Source organism: Sus scrofa, chromosome 2, assembly GCF_054392235.1.
Source record: "Sus scrofa isolate SSC_HxYL_T2T_F1_AM1 chromosome 2, Sscrofa_HxYL_maternal_Yorkshire_Landrace_v2.0, whole genome shotgun sequence".
NCBI lineage: Eukaryota > Metazoa > Chordata > Mammalia > Artiodactyla > Suidae > Sus > Sus scrofa.
Window position 1 is genome coordinate 41198980 of NC_139384.1, and position 19483 is coordinate 41218462.

Consider the following 19483-nt stretch of genomic DNA (forward strand, 5'->3'; position numbering starts at 1 on the left):
GTGGATTTTTCTGTTTTTTTGGACACTCCCACAGATGCAGAATTCCTGGGCCAGGGATCAAACCTAAGCCGTAGCAGTGACAACACCAGATCCTTAACCATTATGCCCCTGGGGAACTCTTATAAGTGGGTTCTATATAGCTCAAATGGGCCCATTTAATTAGCCTTAAAATTTAAACATATCAAATAAAAGATATGGTGTAATCATGCCATAAGGCATTCAAAATGCATTTGTATTTTTCCTTTTACCTTGGGTCTCAAGTCATCTAACACCACTGTTGAATGGCAAGTGGAATTACTTTATCTTTATTGCTAGTAGTCAGCATGGCAACACAATTCTGACCAGATATGACACAGCTTTTTAGTATTTGTCTAGACTCCCTGCACACAACTGATTAAAAAAATATGTACTTTATCCTATCCACACATACACACAAAAATATACCTCATGGAATTAGAACACTGGCCAATATTAAATGGAACCATTTTACCTTTTTTAAACATTTCATCATGTATAACATCATTTACAGAGAAATTTTGTTTTATCCTTTTTTTAACCTTAAAGCAACTGTGTAAGTTTTCAAGAGTAAATAATTCTCAATCTCAACTTTAATATTTATTTAGGAAAGCCATGACCTGCCTCTGTCTGTGTTAGTTTTGCCTCTGGTCTCAATTTTCTCCTTTATCTCTTTTTTTCCTGTTCCACATTATGGACCAGAATGTAAGCACCAAGTCAATCAGCCACTTAGCACAGAAAGGGACAGAGGTCAAATCAACAAGCCATCAGAAACCACAATTAATTCTTCCTGGGCTGCCAGTGACTCAGGCCCCAGTCTAAGATCAATGCCCTCCTCCAATTCTTTGCAATGTAAAAAGAATAAGAACTTTACAGTAGATGCCCTGGTTAAATATCACTATGACAATAAAATAATGACTGGTTATAACAAGCAGCCTGAAGTCCTTGGTGAAAGTGCACATTCACAGACCCTAACCCAGATATTCTGATTCACCAGGAATCCAGCTTTTATAGAAAGTTCACATATTATCTGTTCTAAATACATGCAAGAATTTATAATGCAGTTTGTAGAATATGAGTTGTTTTATTCCCAGTTCTAATGTTGACTCGGAAGCATTGCAGAAGTTATTTAATTGAGCTAATATTTAGTTTGCCATCCATAAAATGGGAATAATCACATCTCTTTTGTTTTTAATATTAAAACATGCATTTAAAAGGCCTAATGCATAATTAATACATGATAAATGGTATATCGTTACTGATAATAGAATTCATCATCAACATTATCATCATCATTCTGTCTCCATTAATTCCTGTATTCTAATTTTAGAGAAACATAGCAGTTTTGAAGGAAATAATGAAAAACCATATATATTATATATATATATATATATATATATATATATATATATAAAATGTTAGAAAACCTAATTAAAATCAGATGTACTGCAAAAAGGTGTGTGCTGTTACCATTAGGTTTTGCTGCTTTTGGCAAGAATCCTCTAGTTCCCCATCCTGCTCAGAGAAAGATATTCACTCTTTTATATGTCTTTTTTTTTAAAGACAAAGCGATTATTATTTAATAAATGTGATCTGATTTGTTGATAATATCACAAAATATGGAAACAATGGTACACTTTGTTAATATCCTTGTTGAATAATTTACGTAGTTAAATTTTGACTGTTTTTAAAAGGATCAGGCTCCGTTATAAATATACAGACAGTACAATGGAATATGTCAAACAAATTGGGGTATAATAAATAGGCTCATTTAAAAAATTCATTATCTAAGGAGTTCCTGTCATGGCTCAGTGGAAACGAATCTGACTAGTAACCATGAGGACACAGGTTCAACCCCTGGCCTCGCTCAGTGGGTTAGGGATCCAGCATTGCCGTGAGCTGCGGTGTAGATCGTAGACATGGCTTGGATATGGGGTTGCTGTGGATGTGGTGTAGGCTGGAGGCTACAGCCCCAATTCTACCCCTATCCTGTGAACTTCCATACACTGTGGGTATGGCCCTCAAATACAAAAGTAAAAAAATTAAAAATTAAAAATTCAGTATCTAAATTCAGAAACCTTTAACATGAAGGAAGCAAGAACCTGCTTAGATCTTGGACATTAGATGAAGATATACTCTCCCTCATCTAATAATAAGGATAAAACTACAGCATCATATTTCCATTTTTATATGCTGTACTATGAGCAGTGTCAAGTGTGATATCCCAAACTCAGAAAAACGTAATACAGTGATTTTAACCTAATGAAATTCATGAGAAAATACACTGAAATGTTAAATTTTACATGGCATAAACTTCTTGCTTTCATTGATGCATACATTGGCACATTGGCATTGAATGTCAGTTTTATTTTTACACAGGTAGGAGGACTTCTCCAATTAATAAAAAAGCTGAATTTCACCAAGGAGTGCCCAGTGTAAACACTACATTTATTGCAAATAGAAAACTGCACATAATGGAATCTTACCAACACTAATAGGCTTATATTATCAGGCCCATGAATGATAATGTTCCTAATAAAACCAATATTAGAATAAAATTCCAAGCACACCAATAAACCTGCTGCCGGAGTTATTTAATGTGCTTTTACGCAAGAAGCATGCGGCTCTAATTTAGATTCTGTGGGCGCAGCAGATTGTTATAACTCCAGTGGTTGCATGTGACGCTACCCAATAGATGATAAGTGGGGCGGGTCAGTTTGTCAGACTTTATCTCTAATTAGCACAAAAATGCAGCTGGAAACAGTAGCAAAGACTTGACCTTGTTAAATTAGACACTTTGGAGGAAGGGCAAATGAAGCTCTATTTTCTGAGGGAGGATGCCTATTATGCAGTAATCAAACGGTTCTGGCTTCGGGAGAGCCATATCCACCATTGAGACACAATGTATCAAGTCAATTCATACTACTACAGCCCTAGAGAAAGAGCTTCCCTTCTCTCTGAAGCATAGTCTTTCTTCTTCTCTACACACACACACACACAAGGTTACCTTTCTCGCAGTGGCTTCCTGTGAATCCAGAAGGACAGACACATTCGTTAGGAGCCACGCATGTTCCACCATATCTGCAGCCTTCTTCACAGAATGCTGTCACAAAAAAAATAAGGGATTTATCTTAGACAAAATGGCAATAATGGATGGACTTTGAAACAATTCATTCTCTCTTACATAGGGAATACATAACTATGTTGACATATTTAAAAGATGGGGTATACAAGAAGAAATAAATGCAATAATACCTATTTCACTGGTTTATATGAGATCAGCTGAGATGATGGATATAAAGTACCTGGTGCTAAATGGTAGCTGGTAAGAAAATCAACAGCTATAACTGTTGCTCTTAGTATGATTATTGATATATTTGAAATCGAAGAATAAATTGAGGAACTAGAAAGAACAGGATTGAGATAAAGGCAGAGGCATTAAAATACTACTTTGTAGATACTCTTTTTTTCATTAAACATCTTTTACTCAAATAAAAACATTTCCACATTATTTTTAAAAATTTTTCAGTAGTCAGTATGATTTTTAAGAACAAAACAAATTTAACTAAGTGCTTACTTTGGAATATATAAGATGTTTCCAGCATCTCCATAATAAAAACAAAACCTTGTTCTTAGAGAAAAAAAAATGTCTTAACACACCTCAAATTATTCCTTTAGGGAAAATGCATCAATGTGAATATGCTGTTTTGAGGGGGGTCAGGGCAAGTGGACTTGGTTAAGCCTTTTGATAAGCATTGCAAAGTCATCCTAGCCCCATTCTCAGTGCTACCCTGCTAGTCTTCCCAAATCTGATTATTTCCTCTATTATCCAGTAGCAGAGCATAGTTCCATGTCCTTCTGCTTGCTGTATTAAATATAAATGTTCACTTATGCATAATTGATTATCATCTCTTCCTCTACCCATTGGGCTATAGGACACATCAAGGCAAGAACTATGATTATTTTGTCTCCCCATGGTACCATAATCTCACAATCTAAGCCCACAGTAGATGCTCAAAAAATATTTGCTGAGTGATCTGGCCTACATTCTGCAGGTTGTTCTGACAGGGGAACTGTTCGAACAATTCTGCAACACTTCCATCCAAATAAATTATTATCAAACCTTGCTGGATAATCAATAATTTCATGTTCTAAACCTGCAAAATTTCTCATAAATGAAGATGACTGCAACTTGTTAACACAGAATTTCTCTTATTCATATGAGAGCTAGGTGAGCAAATATTTTTATTTTTATTTGCAGTTAGCAAATGTCACCTTGGAAAAAAGTCACGGTTCTATTTTGCCATCATCACATAAATAATGTGGGTCTAACTTTTAAAAGCCACATTATGTCTTTAGACAGTTAAATGCTAGTTCAAGTACATAGAACTTCTCACAATATTGTCATTTTCCACATTGTTTAATGTCCCTTGGATGATTTAACCTTCAGTAGCTTAGCAATTAATTGTGAGTTCCTTTGCTTCTGCCAGAGGACATACAGTGTATACCTTGCTGTTAGAATACCCATTTCCTCTTTCCAGCATCTCAGTGCCCTGAGACTATGCAAAAAAGGTTTAGACAGTATCTGCCTTGATATGTTCATCAGAAACAAAACATGTATTAAACAAATGTGTACAATTTGTAAAAACAAATGTATGCAAAAATTTCTTGTTCCCAAAATCACATTGTGGGCTCTAGTGACAAACATATCAAGTTAAGATAGCTGGAGTGTAGCTCTGTACCAAAGTAAATAACAAAATTTGCAAGCTAAAAGTGACAGATGGACATCTAGTTAAGGAAGAGTCCCAAGTGGCACCCAAAAAAGGCAGGGGCTTGGAAACGAGGGAGCTCATCCTGGGTTTCTTTGTGGCACAAACAGCATTTGATGTAGATATGAGTATCTGTGTGTGCACAGACATACACACACACACACAATCAGCAGACCTGGTTAGGAGACTTGGTGTTATTTTATAACAAGTGCGCTCTTGATTTACTCAACTCTTGAACAGAAATGATAAAAGAAGACTTTGTGAAGAAAGCATGACAGATTTGTGGTGTTCTAAAAATGTGCTGATATAATAAGTGAGATACTATGAGGATGAAATGAGTCAAGATTTTCAAGGGTCTTAAAATTATGTTTGGCCCATAATGTCAAGAATTTGGCTTAAATAAAATTAATTGGTAGCAATATTTTTATGACCATGGAACATGAAGCAGGAACAAATTATCTAATACCTTTATAATATAAACCCATCCTACAAGGTGTTCTGCTTCAACAAGATGGGTTTCAGGCATCACTTCTTCTTTGTGCTTGATTTAGTAGCAATAGCCCTTACCATGGAAACATCAGACCAGGTGTTAATGTTTCCAAATAAAAATGGTGAAGTGGGAGTTCCTGCTTTGCTCAGTGGTAACAAACCCAACTAGTATCCATTAGGATGTGGGTTTGATCCATGGCCTCTCTCAGCGGGTTAAGGATCCAGTGTTGCCATAGCTATGGGAGGTCTCAGATACAGCTCAGATCCTGTGTTGCTGTGGCTGTGGTGTAGGCTGGCAGCTGCAGCTCTGATTCAACCCCTGGCCTGGGAACTTACATATGCCATAGGTCTGGCCCTAAAAAGCAAAACAAAACAACAGTGGTGCAGTGGGGGCTCATAAACCAAGTGCTCCCCTCTAAGGCTGCACAGGTGATTAGGAGCAGAGCCAAGATCCCAGCAAAGACTTCTTTGGCTTCAAAATCTCACCACCTCTTTTTAAGTCATAGTGCAGAGTCATCTGCAATTTGGTATTCACATAGGCAGGTTTATTCCTTTTTTGAATAGTTCCAGAAGAGTAAGGGAACCAACTACAAATTGTAAGAACCAGAATCTGTCCAAATTGCACGTTTCATTGAAGAAAGGGTATAGGGAGTTGTGCAGGTTCATGCACCTATTATCTAAACTCTATTTCTGTCCACTTTTAGTCACATTTCACCCAATACAGATATAAATTATTTTTAATGGAATTTGTCTGGAATAAAGATAAAATCCACTACCTACTTGAACCTAAGGCTGTACGACACAGCAATTTCAAAAAACACACAGACAAATATAAAAGGATAATGTCATCCAAAACTTAAGCTATTCTGGATAAATCAAAGTGCAAGTTTTCTTTAAATACCTCATAAAAGAAGAAAACACACTATTGTATCCTATTTTAAGGAATTGCATAGATTATTTCTATCTGGATTGGCCCTTCTTCATCAACTATGAGCCTAGCATTTCTTCTGGTACTCAGAGGACCTATAATTTCACAGCATTGCTTAGTTGATGTCATAACTAAAATAAGAAGCCAACCTACATAGTACTATCCCTCCTCCTAGTTTCTAAGAAGACAGGATGATAGAAACCACACAGTCCAAATTTTTTATCTATATTTATGAGCAGTGTGACCCAAGCAAATAATTTCATTCCTCTGGAACTCAGTTTTCTCAAGAGTAAAGCCATAATGATAATAATGAAAACACCACGCTGTGAAATTAAATTAAACTAGCAAAGTAAACCACCCAGCACAGGGCATCGCAGGTGGGATGTTAAGAATTGGATGGGATTGTTGTTATTTACCACCAGGTCTCTGCTTTTCCAAATATCAACATTATAATGGACCAGTTTCTCATCTAGATTCTGGAAATGCAGCAGTGAAATGATCCCTGCACTATGGCATGTATTCTTTAGTGAGGGCTCATTGTCACCCCTTCCTTGACATGGTGACCTCAGTAGTACCATGTGGTTTGCAATGGAACTTAGAATCATAGCTCCCTTGCAAACTCAGAAAAACATAGACATCATGGGTGTGTTACTATGCTAAGTTATTGACCACTTTCTAGATTCCAAAGCATGGCCTATAGATGGTAGCTATTCAACGAGTTGACAAGTGTGCCATTACAATGCCATTTATTATTCACTTACTACCCTGGGGGAGAAGTTGGATGGGATCAACTCTAAAATGGTATGATTCTATTTTTTAAAAGGAATCCTCCTACTGTGCAAGAAAATAAATTTTAAAAATCAAAATTGAGGGAATTTATCCACATAAGGACAGTTTTTTATATTATAAAAATTCTCAGCGTGTGAAACGCAACTTGGATTTTGAGGGGAACAGAACGAGAAGGTGGGTTTGCAGATGCCAGTTTTGTGGATGCCCAGTATCATGGCCATGTGCTCAAACTGACAAAAGCAGTTTTACTCTAATAAAAAGTAATAGCCCTTCAAGTTCTAAGCACTTGGCATAATCCTCTTGAAGTGTAACTGGCATATATTTAATTCCTAGAGACATGCTGTATTCCGAAAAAAAATAAGGAAACCTATAAGTTTCAACACCAACTATTAGAAGGAAACCCTTTTCCTCCCTCTTGGTTTCCTTGAGGAAGCATTTTCTTTCAGCTTATCTCTGACCTCTCTTTGCAAGATTTGTTCACTCAGCTGCTGAGGAGGTAGAAAGATTTATTTTACTGGTACATTTGGAAAAAATATCTGTGAGGTCAATGTTTCTTTGGTGGGAGAAAGGGGAGGATAGGCTGAGAAGGATTTATGATTAGGAGTAATTGTTACATTTCTAGCTTTATTTTGGATCATGAGTTACTCAGTATGAATGCCATTATTAAAAATAACTATCAAGGAGTTCCCATTGTGGCTCAGGAGGTTAAGAACTGGACACTGTTTCCATGAGAATGTAGTTTGTTCCCTGGACTTGCTCGATGGGTTAAGGGTCCAGCATTGCCACAAGCTGCAGCATAGGTCACAGATGCAGCTTGGATCCAGTGTTGCTGTGGCTGTGACATAGGCCAGCAACTGCAGCTCTAGTTCGATCCTGAGCCCAGAAACTTTCATATGTCCCAGGAGTGGCCATAAAAAAAAAAAAAAAAAGAACACTATCAAGCTATCTAAATAAACAAAAGCTGGCCACCATGGGCTAGTAGTTACAAGGTGTCATGAATCAAAGGTCCTAATTAATTTGATTATGTGCCCCTATGTTTTCAGATGGAGGAGAAAATATTTAAAATCTGGCCAGGCTGAGCAAAACTCCAGGCCCCCCAGGCTTGTCTCTTGGGAGTGAGCTACATTCAAATGGTATCAATTTTCCTCACCTCTCTGATGACACTTTTCTCTGTTGGAGTCAGTGGGTAAATTGGTTTTATTCTGTGTTTATCCTTAGCAAAGCAACTTGGCTTACAGACTTAAACTCATGTTCTCCAATCCAGCTCTGTCAACAAAAAGGTGAGCTCATCTCCTCCATGTTTGCTTTCTGGTTTATTTCTCACCTTGTTCAGAACATAATATTTATCAAAGGCCCCCTCAAACATTTCGGTTGCCACAAGATGGGGTCTACAAGCCACTGGCATTTGGTGAGTAGAGGGCAGAGATTCAACCCTATCACTTACTATTTGTGTTGTATCTGCAGCACTGATAGCCATTTCCACTCTTCATTTCAGCAGTACTAATAATAATGACAACAGTGATGGTGGAGTTCCCATTGCAGTGCAGTGGTAATGAATCCAACTAGGAAATATGAGGTTGTGGGTTCGATCCCTGGCCTCACTCAGTGGGTTAAGGATCCGGCATTGCCATGAGCTGTGGTGTAGGTCACCAATGAAGCTCAGATTTGGCCATTGCTGTGGCTATGGTATAGGCCAGCGTCTACAGCTCCAATTTGATCCCTAGTCTGGGAACCACACATGCCGCAAGTGCAGCCCTAAAAAAAAAAAAAAAGAAAAGAAAAGAAAAGAGTGATGGTAAATTCCGTTTATTGAAGACCTATTGAAGTGCCATATAGATGGAATACTCTATTTCATCTTTACAGCAATGTTGTGCATTAGTCATACTATCCTCCTTTTCAGATGAAAAGGCTAGCTTAGAGAAGGAAGTGACTTATCAAAGGCTGCATGGCTATTATGTGGCATCCTAGGTTTCAAGCTCAGAGTCCTAACTACATTACTAAGCTGTCTCCATTTAGGGCTTTGCCACCTACCATGTGCAGATAATGTGCTGGGTGCTGAGAAGTCTAAAAGTAGACAGGAAAATTGTCCCTATCCCCAAGAAACTTACAGAGAGTGACATATAAAAAAAACCAAGCACAATAAAAAGTGATCAATGCCATGGTAGCAGCAGGAATAAAGTGCTGAGAGAATGTGCAGGAGAAAGTGATTAATTGTGCCTAGTGCACTGCAGCAAAGCTTTGCCACAGAGCTGGCATTTGAGCTGGGCCTGGAAGAATGACTGGGATATTTTTTGCCAGGTAGAGAAGTACAGGAAAAAGATATAGTTCAGGTCAAGGTTTTGTCCCACAGAAAGGTGCCGAATAAATGAAGAAAATGAACAGGTGTTTATAACACACATAAAGGTCAGAGGTTGAACATTAGAATGGAACACAGCAAGCAACTTATACAACTCAACAGCAAAAAAGCCAACCACCCAATGGAAAAATGGGCAAAAGACCTGAATAGACTGTTCTCCAAGGAAGATATACAGATGGTCAACAAGCACATGAAAAAATGCTAAGCACCCCTGATTATCAGAGAAATGCAAATCAAAACTACCATGAGATAACACCTCACACCAGTCAGAATGGCCATATCATTAATAAGCCCACAAATAACAAGTGCTGGAGGGGCTGTGGAGACAAGGGAACCCTCCTGCACTGCTGGTAGGAATGTAAACTGTTCTCCATAGTGGTACAGCCACTATGGAGAACAGTATGGAGGTACCTTAGAAATCTATACATAGAACTACCATATTTTATGGCCCAGCAATCCCACTCTCGGGCATATATCCGGACAAAACTTTCCTTAAAAAAGACAAAAGCACCCACATGTTCATTGCAGCACTATTCACAATAGCCAAGACATGGAAACAACCCAAATGTCCATCAACAGACAATTGGATTAGGAAGATGTGGTATATATACACAATATAATACTACTCAGCCATAAAAAAGAATGACATAATGCCATTTGAAGCAACATGGATGGAACTAGAGACTCTCATGATGAGTGAAGTAAGTCAGAAAAAGAAAGATAAATACAATATGATATCACTTATAACTGGAATCTAATATACAGCACAAATGAATATTTCCATAGAAAAGAAAATAATAGACTTGGAGAATAGACTTGTGGCTGCCCAGGGGGAGAGGGAGGGAGTGGGAGGGATCAGGAGCTTGGGGTTAATGGATGCAAACTATTGCTCTTAGAATGGATTTACAATGAGATCTGCTGTGGAGCATTGAGAACTATGTCTAGATACTTATATTACAACACAGCAATGGGAGGAAAAAGTATGTATACATGTATGTGTAACTTGGTCCCCATGATGTACAGAGGAAAAAAAATAAAAAATAAAAAAAATAATGGAACACAGTAAGCCATGTGGAGAATCAGAGGCATTTCACAATCTCAACCATCCTCTCCATCAACTCATCTCCTGTGTACTTTCTGGATTTGTCAGTTATCTCAAGGTACAAAATAGTGTGCTGCTTGTGTGTTAGCATGTAGACATTTTCCTATTCATTATTCTAGTGGGTGGTTTAAGACAGTGTTTTGCTGATAATTTCTAGTACACTAAATAGTTAGAAATAAGTGAGTTTTATATAAGATATTCCTTACATACATGAGTAGACAACCAGAAATACAAAATTTACTCTTGGTATGTGTAATGAATTCTGGTATTTTTTATTGTACTGCCTTGCATTACGTTATATTGGATTACCTTCCTTATATGGTACTCTATTGTATTCTGTTGTATATATTTATAAAAATAGCTATTTTCCAATGACTTGCCTTCCCAACCCACTACACCTGTGGTTTAAACCATGCAGTTATTTCATACACTCTTGGTAACTGCTGTATGTTTCTAGTCCACAGCATTTTGTGACTGGATGGGGGTGTAGAGTCACTTTTATATCAATCTTGAAATCTCAAATTTAGATCATGGTCTAAGCTCCAGAAAGCCTGATAAGAAAATGTCTACAAGTGTTATTTTCGATGGATTCAGTTGCAACTGAGATTATTTGGCCTGCTAAGTTGAAATATTTGCTCTCTAGGCCTTTATGGAAAAATCTGTTACAAAAGGTAAACTAGATAGGAAGGGCACAGCTTAAAGGGAAAGAGAATGTACTATTTTGCACTTGGGGGGATGCTGTATATATGCTTCTGTAACTGGGCTGTGAGATTCATAAGGACCCTGGTCATGCTTTTTGCAATCCTGCCTTCCTCTAAATCATCCTGAACTCTGGTGATACTGAACCCATCTGTGTTGGTAGAGTAAATTAATTATATAGAGAAAATGAAAAGTTTGAGAAAACAGTCTTGTGTATAAACTAACTGTATCATGAAATTTGAGGTGAACATTTGACCAAGTCAGATCATTCCAGCTTTATCAATTTATCAAGCATCTACCATGTGCTTGACACCAGACACTCTAAAAAGATATGATTCCTGTTTTGCAGGATCTATGATTCTAATACAATAGTTCTCCCTGAGGGCAATTTCCCCCCAGGGGACATTTGGAAATGTCAGAAGACCTTTTTAGTTGTTACAACTGGAAGAATACTGCAAAATACCCTACATGCGTAGGACAGCCTCCTAACAAAGAATGACCCAGCCCAAAATGTCAACATTGTAAAAGCTAACAAGAGAGAGTCCCTTAGTTTAGTAATTAATAAATAATTATTCAGTACTTTCTTTTTCTTTCTTTTTTTTTTTTTTTAGGATCACACATGCAGCATATGGAAGTTCCTAGGTTAGGGGTTGAATTGGAGCTGCAGCTGCTGGCCTATGCCGCAGCCACAGCAATGCCAGATCCAAGTCATGTCTGTGACTACACCACAGCTCACAATAACACCAGATCCTTCACCCACTGAGAAACCTGAATCTTCATGGATACTCGTCAGGTTCATTTCCGCTGACCACAACAGGAACTCTCTTATTGAGTGCTTTCTCTACCAAGGATTATTCTGAGAACCAAGACTCAAACAGACAGATAAAAACATTTCAACATATGGGTTTATGTTCTAGGGGAAGATACAGAATAACAAACATGGCAGTGACATAGCAAGTTTGCCTCTGGCAAACAATAGAGCAGAGCCAGAGGATGGGAAGTGTGCCAGTGGGACAGTTTGCAATCGAACAGGATGATCACTGAAGGCCTTGCTGAGAAGTTAGCATTGGAGAAAAGACTCAAAAAGGAGAAAGAGTGAGCCACACAGGTATCAAGCAGAAGAGTGTTCCAGGCAGCAGATACGGCAAGTGCAAAGGCCCCAAGGAACAGACTGTGGGGATTGCATAAACTGCTTTACAGATCTTAACAATACATAAAGCCAAAAGAAGTAGGAAGGGAAAGGATTGAGTCTGCCTGAAAGGTCAAGAATGGCTCCACAACTGAATCAGAAAAATAAATCATAAACAATGAGGCAGAGGGGGATCAAGAGTGTTACAGTTGGGGGAAGGAAGAATGTAGCAAAGGTATAGAGGCACCAAGAAAGACCGGTTAGAACCAAAGGAGGCTTCAGCTGCCTGAAGAGGGGCTGTGAGGAAGGAGGAACCAGGGCTTAGCTGGGATTTTATGAGCCCAGGATTTGGGCCACCTCACAAATGGGGCTGCTTCTGCTCTGCCTGTCTCCCTACATACCTACCTAGGGTCTTATAAAGGATTTAGGACTGCCAATGTTATCTCCACTCCCCCACCCCCACATTTCAATTTCATTCAGAATAAGAGTGGTCTTTTGCTTAGGAAGGCAGCATCAAAATGTTGAATGTGAATTCCTTTTTATAATTTACAAAGCTCTGAAATGTAGAATTGGAGGAATCATATAAAAGGAAGAGCAATTCCACAGGTAATTACTAAGAACTTGGGAATGAGGGATATTCAACTCTGACTGGGGGACGGGTTCAATCAATGATACTTCACCTACACAACCCCACAACCTGGGTACCTCAGGAAGTCTTCAGTACTACCTCTGGGATGAGCAGTTAAGAGGACGACTCTGGAAAGAGAGCCCTAGGTTACAGTCCTGGCTCTAGCCCTTATTAGCTGGTTGATTTTTCCCCTAGCTGTATGGAGATATAATTGATATATAACATTGTGTAAGTTTTGAATGTAAGTGTGTCAATTTGATACATTTATATTTTGCAAAATGATTATACTTTGATTGATTTTGGAAAGTTCCTTCATCTCCTTGAGCATCAAACTCATCTGCATAACTAGGTCACTAAGAGAACCTACATCACACTGATATCACCAGGTTTAAATGATACAGTGAGGGTAAAGTACTTGGCATAATGTCCACACATCATAAATGCTCAATAAACATTAGTTTTTTTTTTTAATCTGCCAATCTCTTCATCTCTGGGTTAATTAATATAGTTCATCATAGTCTTTCAAATATCAAAACTCTTTGCAGACTTCCTTCCCGAAGTGGCACGCAAACTGATGACAGTTTGTGAGCTTCTTGAGCTCTGGAATCAGTAATGAAGAGTGGCAGGGACTGGGAACTTGAAGTAAATAGATGCAGAATGTTGCCTTTGGGATGGATTAGCAATGGGATCCTGCTGTGTAGCACTGGGAACTCTGTCTAGTCACTTATGTTGGAACATGTAGTGTGAGAAAAAAAGAATGTATACATGTAAGTATAACTGGGTCACCATGCTGTACAATAGAAAAAAATATATATATATATACATAAATAATTAAAAAATAATAATGAAGGCAATGATGGGGTGGGGGGATTAAGACAAAACCTAAGGAGAAGAATAGAATGAGAGGTGATGCTCACATTTCCAAAAGCAAAATCCAGGAAGTTAGCTAGGGACTCCCTAGGATGTAAAAACTAAGGCAGCAGTCAAATTACATCTTTGCAACAAAAACTCTTAAGGCAATTCAAAATTTGGTGTTCAGCATTTACAGGAGCGTTAAGAAATGGGAGCTTTTAAGTGCTAGCTGTGAAAAGCAGTTGAGAAGAAAGCCTGGGGTGAGAGGGTCAGAAAGTTTCCTGATGCACTGCCATATTGGAGCCTGACACATCTATTACCCCTGGAGTCCACAGTCGAGAGACTTTTAAGAAATAAATTCCAGCAAGCTCTCTCCCAGGGAAAAGCATTCCATGATTTTATATAACTGTATGGAATTAGATGTTAAATCTTGGGTGAGATATGGATCCCAGCTGCAGCATCAGTAGCTGGATAATTCAGGTGGCCCTGAGTTCCCACAGGAGCTCTTCCATTCCCCACCTCCATAGTGAAACCTGACCAGTTTCTCAGATTTGTAAAGCATTTTTTTTCTTTTGTTTTAAAAAGTGCTTCATGAGGTAATTTCTAGTGATATCTTCATTCTGTAAATGGGAAAACTGAGAGGAGAGAAGTATTTGCCTAGCTCAAGAGAAAGTTAATTAGGAAGCAGAGACAGGGTCCTAGGCTGAGGGATTCTGCCACAGCATCAGGTGCCTGAGAAGGGATGCCAGCTTCATTCGGTGGGAGAAAATTAATTTGGGGTTTTAGAAAGTGGGGAATGGGGGTGAGGAAAGAGGGAAGAAATAAGAGGGGAGGGAATATGAAAGGAGAAAATGAATAGAGGAATGAAAAAGAATTACCTTACAATCAGACACTGCAACAAACACTTCTCTCCCCACCCCCACTCTCTAATACCTAACACAGACACCTAGGCTCGGATGAGAGGCTTCTGGAAACGGGTACCATGGGTGCTGACCTCACATAAGCCATTTTCCAGCTGTGTAACCTGGGGCTAATCTAGAAATATCTATGAACTCTATTTTCCTCATAAGAAATGGAAAGGAAAATAGTATCCTTTTTGCATGGTTATTATGAGGAATAAAGGTTACTGCAGGTCAAATACTAATTTCCAGTTGATCAAAAGATTTTAACTGTTATTGATATTATTATTATTATTATTTATATACATACATACACAGTGGGGAAACCCATCTGGGGATAAATACACAGATGTGGGGGGCCAAAGGAAAATAAAACTAACTTACAGGGCTATCAGGCTACATTTGTATGTTGTTGAAAAAGTTCTATTTTTCAATTTCATGCTTAAAATCCCAACCAAGGAATCCAGAGTTAAAATAATTAATTATCATGTTGTAGAATGTAAAGAATTCCAAAGAGCACTGTTTGCTGGAGGATTCAAAACATATATTTGACCTTTCTGTGGCAACCTTCAAAGTCAAAACCCAGGGTCCTCTTAAGCAAGCTTGTCTGATTAATGGCTGCTTTCATGTTCACACATGCCCGCCGGGCCTCCAGCCTTCACCACTGCCCAGTTATCTGTCTTTCTAGATGTTTAGCTATATCTCATCTATAACATGTGCTGCCCTCATTCTTGAGCCAATGTTATTTTTGAAATATTTAGGCTCAAATCCCTCAAAATGTATTTCTAATTTATAGGTAGTGTGGCAGAGGTAAAAAGCACACAGTCCCTGGAGTCAGAGAAACCTGGATTAAATCACTAGCTGTGTGACCTTCAGCTGAATTATTCACCTTCTCTGAGCTTCTGTGTGCCCACTTGCAAAGCAAAGACACAAATACCTCTTATTCAAGTTCCATGTGAAAATTAAATGGCAGGATAAATATGGAAGAAAATGGCACAGAGCATGATGCATTGCCTTTCTTTATAGATTTGTCTCTTGCCACTTTCAACAGCTGCCTTACCAGACAAAGTACAGTTCCCCACACATCCTGAGCTTGCTTTTGCATCCATCTGGTTAGGCCACATGATGTTGGCCAGGAGGGGATGAAGCAAGATGCCATGGCTACTATTTCCTAAGAGTGTTATAAAGAAGTTTTCTTGATGTCCAACTTTCTGCCCAGCTGGACTCTCAGCTAGCAGGGAGTCTACTCATGCTGAGAACTTTAAACTATCTCCCCCATATCCACAGGGTGCAGGGACTGTTCAACCTGAGCAGTGTACTATGATGCCAGCAAGGAAAGGACAGGTCCAGAGTTCCAAGGTCAGAGGGACAGAAAGACAAGACAGGGCATCTCACAGCCTCGCAAGCATCTGCAGAGCACCCAAGAGAGAAGCAGAGACTCCCCACCCCTACCCTGAAGCCATCTGATAATATTTGGGCCTCAAGAATTATATTCTTTCCTTGGATAAGAGTAAGAAGCAGGAACGAAGCTTAGATAAAACAAAGCAATACAAAAACAAAGCAAGAAAAAAAAAAAACTTTGCAAAGTTGTCTGTGAGAGATAATGACAACCACTGAACAGGAACCAGAATGGGTCAAATCTGTTATTAAAGCCACACTGATTAAGGATCATTCTCAATACTTTGCTCATATGTCTACGTTTTTCAGTGAGAAGGAGTATGAAATTAATATCAGAACCCCCTATAGGCCTTAGTAATCTCTTGTCTATAATATAGCAATTTATTTGAGTTTTAAAATATAGCAGGGGTTCTGAAATTCTTATCAAACATCTTCATTTCTCTTATAAAATTCTCAGTTTAGAAAAAAACTAAGAATTTTTGCTCCATACATTCAAAAGCTAGCAATTGAAATTGTAAAAGAATTTAGATAATAATAAGTGGAGTTCCTATTATAGCTCAGCAGAAATGAACCTCACTAGTATCCATGAGGATGGAGGTTTGATCCCTGGCCTCTGTCAGTGGGTTAAGGATCCAGTGTTGCTGTAAGCTGTGGTGTAGGTTGCAGACATGGCTCAGATCTGGCATTGCTGTGGCTGTGGTGTAGGCCTGCAGCTATAGCTCTGATTCGACCCCTAACCTTGGAAGTTCCATATGTTATAGGCCACTTAAGCAAAAAAAAAAAAAAAAGACAGATATAATAATAGGGCAGGGTAAGGGAGTTAAGTGTTGGGAAAGTGGGTAGTCATAAAGGCCTGATACTCTGACATTTGAAGAAACACATAAAGGATGAGGGAGAGAAGACCAGGCAGATATTGGAGTTCTGGGCAAAGGAAATAGCCTAGAACAAAAGCCCTGGCATGAGACCTTACCCAGCATGTTCAGCATTTGCAAGGAGGCCAGGTGAGTGAGTGGCTGAGTCATAGGAGATGGCACCAGAAAGCTCATGGAATCTTAGCTCTCCTAGGGTCCTTAGGATGCTGATGGACTTTGGTGTTTCACTCTGAATGAAGTATCTATTGGGATGTTTTGTGCTACAGAGTGACATAAGGTCACTTCGGTTTTAACAGGATCTTTCTGGCTACTGTGTTGAAGAAAATAGGCCCGTGGGTGGCACAGGTAATAGTGAAAGTGGACATACCAGTGAGAAAGTTATTACAATATTTCAGTTAAGAAACTGATGGTCCCCTAAACCGGTGTGATAGACGTGGAGGTGTCACAGGGGTCAATGGTTCCCCCAATAATCTACGGACCAGGTAGACACTGCATAATAGAGGCAAAATCTTTATCCAAAGGATCTCTGTCTTAACTGAGTAAGCAACATATCTCTTGCCCTTCTTCTACAGAGTTATGAGTCAGGGAGGCTGTTTTCTGGCAAGAACATAGACTACCTTTACATATACTTTTTTCTGCCTGTAATTATTTTCTCCATGGGTAAACTGAGTAACTGCTACTTAGCTATCAAATTCCATCTGAACTGGGAAGCAATTTGATGGATGACTCTCTTCCACCCCAGGCCTCAGGTCTAGGTTAAAGGCCTGTAGAGTTTCCCAGGTCTGTTATAACAAATGACCACTGACTTGGTTTGTTAAAACAAACAAATATATTTTTCTCTTTCAGTCTGAAATCAAGGCACCAGCATCCACTCTCCCTATTAACGGTAACATAGCATATTGTTTTATTTCTGGAATCCCTCTTAGTCCTACTCTCAGTTCATGTGGATTGGGTTGTATTCATTGCATGCCCTCATTTTAAAAATGGACAGTTCAGAAAAAAAAAAAATCTATCATAGCATTGGGGGTGGTAGAAAGTTCTCTCATTCTAATAGAACTGTTTAGCTAATTAAGTCTGGAAGTACCAGTGGATGCCTTTCCTTCTACTTGAGAGAATCTGCCCAAGAAGGAAATCTAACACAGAAAAATTCAGACTGAAGGAATAGGAAAAGAGAGAGAGCAATGTTTTCCCTGTACTAATTTGGAAATCTTGAGTCCAGTAGCACCTGATCTATCCCTGAATTGTCAGTTTCAGGAGCTCATACATTCCCTCTTGTGCTTGAGCCAATTTGAGTTTGGGTTGCATCACTTCTGGCTGAAATTATTTTTTACTAATATGCTGCAAAAAGAAGGCTTCACTATATGGGGAACTTTAATTTAGTACTGATAGAACTTCAAATGCTGAGAGATAAAGGGAGAGGAGATGAAGCTGGAGACAGAAGCAGACTGTGAGTCCGAGTGGGTAAAGGCGGATACCTTGTGAATATGAAGAGTGTGATTTGTTACGACCATGGTAGAGACCTCACAGCTAAGGTTTTAAGTGCTACGAACAATTCAGAATGCACTCACAGCCACACTGCAGAAGCGGCTCTGAAACAGGAAGGACTCACAGGGAGAAATCTTTTTTTGAAAGATAATTCAGAGCATTCAGCAAAACCACGCCGCCCCAGAAGCCAGGCACCATTGACATTGACAAGGCATGCTCCAGTGGACAAGACTTAGTGCAGTAGCGTGAAAATGATGGCTTGAAATGAAGCTAGAATCTGTGTTCATGCCCACAACATCTCTTCCCAACCGTACAGCAACTGGGCAACCTTAGAAAAGTCAACTAACACATTGGAAGTTGAAGGGATTATCCCCACTGTGTCAATTTTACAGGGTCTGAGAGGTCCAAGTAAGATATGAATGTGCAAAATGAACATCTCCTCAGAAAAGAAAATCAATCATGGACTTGGAGAAGAGACTTGTGGTTGCCTGATGGGAGGGGGAGGGAGTGGGAGGGATCGGGAGCTTGGGCTTATCAGTCACAACGTAGAATAGATTTACAAGGAGATCCCGCTGAATAGCATTGAGATCTATGTCTAGATACTCATGTTGCAACAGAAGAAATGGTGGGGGAAAAACTGTAATTGTAATGTATACATGTAAGGATAACCTGACCCCCTTGCTGTACAGTGGGAAAATAAAATTAAAAAAAAAAAAAAAAAGATATGAATGTGCAAATGCTTTGGCAACTATAGAACTCTATGCAGATATCCACTATCTTTACTGTTGTCAGGAGATCAGGGCTTGGGTATACGCTTTGACACTCATTTTCTGTGTGATTCTGAGCATATTGTTAGACTCTTGGGATCTCATTTCACTTCTTTCTAAAAAGAGATGGAACTCCATGGGATTGGATCTTCCTTCCAACTGTTATGTTATTTCAGGAATTCTCCAAGTTGGCATTCTCCCTTTGCGGAAAAGAGGCAAATAGTTCAGTTTAACAAAGTTACTGGGATTTTTCCAGAAGGCAAAAGCCATACTACTGCTGAAGCCAGAATCCAATCATGGGTAAGT

At 39.0% G+C, this 19483-nt stretch overlaps 1 protein-coding gene across 4 annotated transcripts in view; it reads right to left on the bottom strand.

Moving 5' to 3' along the window:
• Positions 1 to 19483, bottom strand: part of NELL1 (neural EGFL like 1) — a 945951-nt gene that overhangs the window by 243090 nt on the left and 683378 nt on the right. For all 4 annotated transcript variants that reach the window (XM_021085298.2, XM_021085297.2, XM_085011744.1 and 1 more), the window contains one exon: positions 3023 to 3118. In XM_021085298.2, coding sequence (XP_020940957.1) covers positions 3023 to 3118 — 96 coding nt within the window. The remainder of the gene's footprint in view (positions 1 to 3022; positions 3119 to 19483) is intronic.